The following is a 6,473-nucleotide window of genomic DNA, read 5'->3' as shown; positions in this document are numbered from 1 at the left end:
TTTTCTGCAAAACAAAAGCAATCAACATTAGAAATGTGGTAGCGGTGCTGACACAACCCTAAAACCTAGAAGCCCCAGAGACAGCACCCCTGAGACAGGCAAGCGAGCAATATAACGCCTACACGTTCACGTGCAATAGGCCAAATGTTTTCCTAAGTAAATGCCTGTCACAGAGTTTGTTAATTCAAGAGCCCTAGGACTTTGCTGCTAGTACCACTGTCACTCTCTCGCCTCTCCTAATACTCCATTATACTACCTCCCATCCAAAAGCTTATCTTACCTGTAATTTGTGTTTGAGGGCTGGCTCCACCTGGAATTCACAGAGTCCTAACGCGTTCTGCAGCAGGGCCACAACTGGAGTTTCCCGGCGTGGATTTTCTGCAAAACAAAAGCAATCAACATTAGAAATGTGGTAGCGGTGCTGACACAACCCTAAAACCTAGAAGCCCCAGAGACAGCACCCCTGAGACAGGCAAGCGAGCAATATAACGCCTACACGTTCATGTGCAATAGGCCAAATGTTTTCCTAAGTAAATGCCTGTCACAGACTTTGTTAATTCAAGAGCCCTAGGACTTTGCTGCTAGTACCACTGTCACTCTCTCGCCTCTCCGAATACTCCATTATACTACCTCCCATCCAAAAGCTTATCTTACCTGTAATTTGTGTTTGAGGGCTGGCTCCTTCATTTCTTCATTGTGCAGAATCCAGGCATCAGCATTATGGGTAATGGATAGGGTGAGTCTGGAGGAGGAGGACTCAGGATAGACGACCAGGACTGAGTTCTTGTCAACTAACTGTTGTGAACCTGAGGAATGCTGCGGCATCAAAATCAAGATAGTTCTGTTGATGGGCTTGTTGTTTTATTGGTTGATTACAGTTTTGTTGGGAATGTGATGAAGCACTTGCTAAAGAAAGGCAGACACACAGGAATAAAAGTGAATAAGGAGGACTATTTACAATTAATGAATGATTGAGTCATTTTCAGAACTCGCTGTCAGGGAAGCAGAACTCGTCCTCATACTCTGCTAACTCATCAGTCGGGGTTACTTCTGGTAACTGAGGAGAACTTTCCTCGGGTAGGGCGGTGTCCTCTTCTTCCTGCGTGCATTCTCGTACTCTGTAATCTGGTGGTATGAAGTGCTGGTTCATCTTTATCAAGGTGAGCCGCTCCACATTTGCGGGCAAGAGGCGGGACCTTTTGGAAGTCACAATGCCACCAGCAGAACTAAAAACACGTTCTGAAGACACGCTTGCGAGTGGGCAAGACAAGTAATTGATAGCCAGGTTGGTGAGCTCTCGCCATATTTTTCTTTTCCCATGCCAATACGCCAATGGGTCCTCAGTAATATTGACCTCTGTTGAGTCATCCAGATAGGCCTGCACCATTGAAAGAATGTCCTCCCGGATTCCTGTACTTTGCACTTCTGTGTCCTTTCTAGGACCAGGAAACCCTAGCTGAGTTAGCCAACTCGCTTCAGACATATCGCATGCGCCTGGTGGAGATGATACGGTTGCTGGTGTGGTTAACGGCTCAGAGGAAAAATCACTCACTTCTGCCACAGGCACAGATGGTGAAGTGCTTTTTTGGGACGCCTGATCGCCTGCTGATTCACTAGTAGTACTGTCTTCTCCTACAGTTTCCTTCCGTTCTATTTCAAAACGAATGGCTGACTGAGCTAGCCAACCTTTGTACTCTGTAACATCCGATGTTTCAAAAGGAATTATTACTTTGCCAAACAATGGCTTTTTGTAACGTGGATCCAGAATAGTAGCACAAATGTAGTGCTGTTGTTTCTTGATATTTACAAGCCGTTCATTGCTAACTAGGCGTTGTAATAATCTCTGCGCCAACTCATGTGCTTCGTTCTTTCCAACGTCCTTTAATTGTGAAGACACCACCTTGACTTGGTGCTCGAGCTTCAGCAACAGTGGGATAGCTTTGCTCAAAGAACAGTCCTCCCTGCTCACGTCACGCGTGAAGACCTCAAAAGGCCGAAGCATGTCTGTCAGGCTTTTAACTAGCTGCCATTGCTCCACCGCTAGTATCATTCCTGTCGTATCACCACCCAGGTTGTAGAAATACTCATTGACTACTGGAAACAGCTCATGCAGACGCTCAAGCATGTAGAAGGTTGAGTTCCAACGTGTTGCCACCTCCTGGATAAGTGCTTTCACTGGCATTCTACGTTCATTTTGCTTGCGCCTCAGCTCCTTCCGGGCCTTAAAAGAATGGTTGAAATGTGTGCATATTCTTCTGCAGATGGTCAGTGTTTTGTCGACTGCAAGTTCTTTTTTCAAAAAATTTTGCACAACAAGGTTGATACAGTGCGCCAAACACGGCACTCTGAAATAGAAACCGTCCGCCATGGCCCTAACTACATTGCTGCCATTATCTGTAGAAACATAACCAACCTTGCAATGTCTTGGGCGCAGCCATTGCAAGACCTTTTTGTTAAAGTCAGCCAAAATGTTGACTGCAGTATGACTTTTCTCCATGCCAAACATGGCTAATGTTGCATGTTTACGAGCACCCTTAAAAATCTCGACCAAGTCACCACCTGCATTTATCTGTTTAATAACCCCTGAAAAAGAGACCCAGTGTGCAGTGATGCACATGTAATCAGTGGCTGCGCAACTGGTCCACATGTCTGTTGTCAGGTGTATAGTGTGAACAGCACTCTTCTGCAAAGCTGCCCCCACCAACTCAAGCACCTCTTTGTGTAGTGCTGGAACAGCAACCCTGGCAAAATAGTACCGGCTAGGAACCTTCCATTTAGGGGCCAATGTTGCCACGAGTTCAAGGAAACCCACACCTTCGACAAACGAAAAAGGGAGAAGGTCCACCGCTAGCATTTTTGCCAGCTTAGTGTTATAGAGGCGTACAGTTGGGTGGTTGCGTTGAAATTGCGCATCTGAGGAGAACATGGCTGAAATGGTGCGCTGGACAAATTTACAGGATGATGCTGATGCCTTCTTCGACCCACTTCTGATCAGTGTTGACATTTTCCGCATTGGTGTGTCTCCCAGACTCTCAGTGTGCCTGCTATGTGTTACGGAGGGTGTGGTGCTGCAAGGGGTACTGGGTGCAACCGGACACATGTCTGACGCTTCTTCTACCTCCCCATCATCTTCAGATGAAACACCTACTATGGGTATATTTTGGCCACTTGCCCTTTGGGATCGCTTTCCCTTGACGTTTGCTAGGTGCGGAAACCATTCGACAGCGTGCTTTCTTTCAAGATGACCTATCTGGCCTCCGGTTCCATAGTTGGTACCAGTCTTACCACGGCTAACGCTAGTCTTACAAATGCAACAAACGGCTATGTTATCATATTTTTCATGGACACTAAAAAAGTTCCAAACTGGGGACTGGAAACTTCTGGTTTTGCCGCACGAGGTGATACTGCTGCCAATGCCAGATGAAGCAGTGGTGGATGAGCCTTGCAGACATCTACTGGGTTGTGCAATTATTGCAGCAACCTTACTTGAGGGAGTCGAGCTGGATGGAGTCCCCCTCCGGGGAGAAAATATGGGAGCTGTAGGTTTTGTTGAACTTGTGGTACTACTTGACTGCGTTGGTGGTGCTACCAGTGGCACGTCGCCAGGGTCACGCTCAGCATGACGTCGGGATAGGGTGTAAATGTCTGTCTGCTGCATGGCCGGTGTGGCTGGACTGACATGTGTGATGACTAGGTCATTGCTGTCATCCTCTTCAACAACATCAGAATGCACCACTTCATCAAGTCCGACGTTCGGATCCATAAGTATGAGCTTTCCGGGGCCCTTCCTTTTAAGATTTGATACCATTCACAGCTCATGGTGTGCCTCCCTCTCAGACGTCGGAGATGGTTGCCAATCCAGATCCAGATCATCATCTGATGGAGCGGGGCTTGAAGAGGAACTTCTACACACCCTCCTTGATCTTTTCCTTGCTGGGGAGCTGGGAGAAAATGAATCATCAGGAGGAGTGGCTTCGTCTTCCTGACATGATACCCCGGCTCCAAAGTCAATTTCCTCCTGTGCCCCTACTTCTGGAAGAACAACCATTGTGGGCACTTGCACCGCTCCATGGCCATCTTCACTGACCTCTACTTGCAAGTCTCCATGGACCTCTCCTTCTCGGCCTTCTCCTTCTCGGCCTTCTCCTTCTCGGACAGCTCCTTCTCGGCCTTCTCCTTCTCGGACAGCTCCTTCTCGGCCTTCTCCTTCTCGGCCTTCTCTTTCTCGGCCTTCTCCTTCTCGGCCTTCTCCTTCTCGGCCTTCTCCTTCTCGGCCTTCTCCTTCTCGGCCTTCTCCTTCTCGGCCTTCTCCTTCTCGGCCTTCTCCTTCTCGGCCTTCTCCTTCTCGGACAGCTCCTTCTCGGACAGCTCCTTCTCGGACAGCTCCTTCTCGGCCTTCTCCTTCTCGGACAGCTCCTTCTCGGACAGCTCCTTCTCGGACAGCTCCTTCTCGGACAGCTCCTTCTCGGACAGCTCCTTCTCGGACAGCTCCTTGCGCATGTACTTCTGCTTGTACTAGTAGCCCATGCAGTTGTTGTTGCGGCTTTGGTTGTTGAATAGTACTTGTGAGATGAGTTAAAACCTGTGTTGATGGCGTGCTGCTACTTTCTTGCGATGATCCAACATCACTGGTCGTTGGTGATTCAACAACTAAACAGGCTACCTGTGCAGCACTCATGGTGGGCCTTTGTTTTTTTGGTTGTTGTTGCCCAAAAAATGTCTTGGTTGAGCAACCAGTCGCCTTGGTAAGTGGTGCCACTTGCTTCTTCTTCTCCTTAGTAGAGACATCTTTCTTGGAAGAGGACCTACGGGCACCTCTTTTTGGAGCCATCTTCTTCAGATGTCGGAACAACAGGCCGCAGCAGCACTTCTTCCTGGCACTGATGCTCAACGATGATGATGCGTAGTTTTGTGCACCTAAACGCAAACGAAGACAGAGGAACATCAGTAAATATAAATGTTGCATATGTAGCGCTTGAATAAACAGTTAGCAAGTAGGCATTTATGAATACACACGTGCACACCACACAATATGGAATTTTCAAAATTCGGATTTGCTAAATTTTTGGGAAACAGGAATTTAACATTGATCCAAGAGAGCACACACACAGAGGGTTGTGCTTTCATGTACCCCTGACTCCGCCTGGGCACAATGGGTGAAAGCAAGGCACACCTATGTCTCAAAGCTCACTGCCTGCCTTCAAAATGGCCGCTTGACCCCCCCATCCACATGGCCAGGACCATGCCTCAAAATGGCCACCACCAACATAGCCAGCACCCAACCCCTACTCCAAAAAGTGAAAACACACAACACAAATCAAATCACCACAATCCAATGCCATCCATCCATTTTCAGAAGGCTTATGCTGCCTGCTGGTGGTTTTCCGGTGCAAAATTGCATTTTTTACAATTTCGCGAGTGCGAGATTGTTGCTTCACGGCGCGAACGTGGCAAAAACCCACAAAATCCGCGAACAGACCGATTCTGGGCCCCCCTGGGCATAATGGATGACATCAGAGCACAGTGGGTGCAGGCCTATGGCACAAAGCACACAACTTACAAATGGCCCCTAGACCCCCACCCACACGGGACCAGACAATAAAATGGCCCCCACCCCCATAGCAAGCCCCCAACACCACCCCAAAAAGTCCTAAAACACACAAAAATCAGCACAATCCAATGTCATCCATGCCCTGGCCAGAATCATGTTAACAAAAATAATTTCAACAAAACAGTTGTATCATCCATGCACCCATAAATAAGCCTGGTGGTTTTCAATTCATGTGCAGCAGAATTGTAATTTTTACAATTTCGCGAGTGCGAGATTGTTGCTGCGCGGGACACGAGCAGTGCGAACACAAGCAAAAACACATCCTCAGCTCGCGAACTTGCAGATTTTCCCCCCAAAAAAGTCGAAAAAAAACAACACACACAAAAATCACCACAAACAAACAACATCGACTTACTTCTTTGTGAAATCAAAATTCGAATCCAAAAGTAATCCAAAAGGCCTCAAATCCAAATATCCAGCAGCAACCACAAAAAGTAATCCTTCCCAGTCAAGATCGAAATCAAAGTGGCCAGGAAATGGAGGAGCTTGCTGGACAGGAACAGGAAGTTGGAGACTGGGGCACTTCCTTCACCCCACCCCTATGGGAGGAGCTTGCTGGACAGGAACAGGAAGTTGGAGACTGGGCCACTTCCTTTACTAAGTAATTTTTGTACTTTCGCTAGTGCGAGATTGTTCCTGCCCGCGCCGCGGACCGCGAGCAGCGCGAGCAGTGCGAACACAAACAAAAAATCCGCTTCGCGCGGATTTTGCGTATTCTCGCCGCATCCGCGAGAGTTCGCGGATTGCGGATTCTCCGAAAATACGAAAAATCCGCGAGCGTAACGGATTTTACGCCCATGCTTACACTGAACGGCGCTCTAGCAGTCAGGTGGACTGGCTAGAGGCTGTTCCGGGCTCTATT

At 48.1% G+C, this 6,473-nt stretch overlaps 1 protein-coding gene across 1 annotated transcript; it reads right to left on the bottom strand.

Annotated features, from left to right (window-relative positions):
- Positions 1–310: 310 nt before the first annotated feature.
- LOC144791006 (zinc finger BED domain-containing protein 6-like) lies at positions 311–2,868 on the bottom strand. Its single transcript, XM_078665632.1, has 2 exons — positions 655–2,868; positions 311–378 (listed from the first exon to the last, which is right to left on the bottom strand). Exon 1 carries the CDS (start codon positions 2,852–2,854, stop codon positions 983–985), a length of 1,872 nt encoding a protein of 623 aa, XP_078521758.1. The 5' UTR covers positions 2,855–2,868; the 3' UTR covers positions 311–378; positions 655–982.
- Positions 2,869–6,473: the final 3,605 nt, after the last annotated feature.

The sequence above is a fragment of the Lissotriton helveticus genome, chromosome 11 (genome assembly GCF_964261635.1).
Source record: "Lissotriton helveticus chromosome 11, aLisHel1.1, whole genome shotgun sequence".
Taxonomy (NCBI): Eukaryota; Metazoa; Chordata; class Amphibia; order Caudata; family Salamandridae; genus Lissotriton; species Lissotriton helveticus.
Note: the sequence above shows the minus strand (reverse complement) of the source record. Positions and strands in the feature narration are given on the sequence as shown.

Bases quoted from the DNA above. Each gene is read 5' to 3' on its own strand.
- LOC144791006 (XM_078665632.1), bottom strand. From the start codon at position 2,854: ATGCTAGCGGTGGACCTTCTCCCTTTTTCGTTTGTCGAAGGTGTGGGT.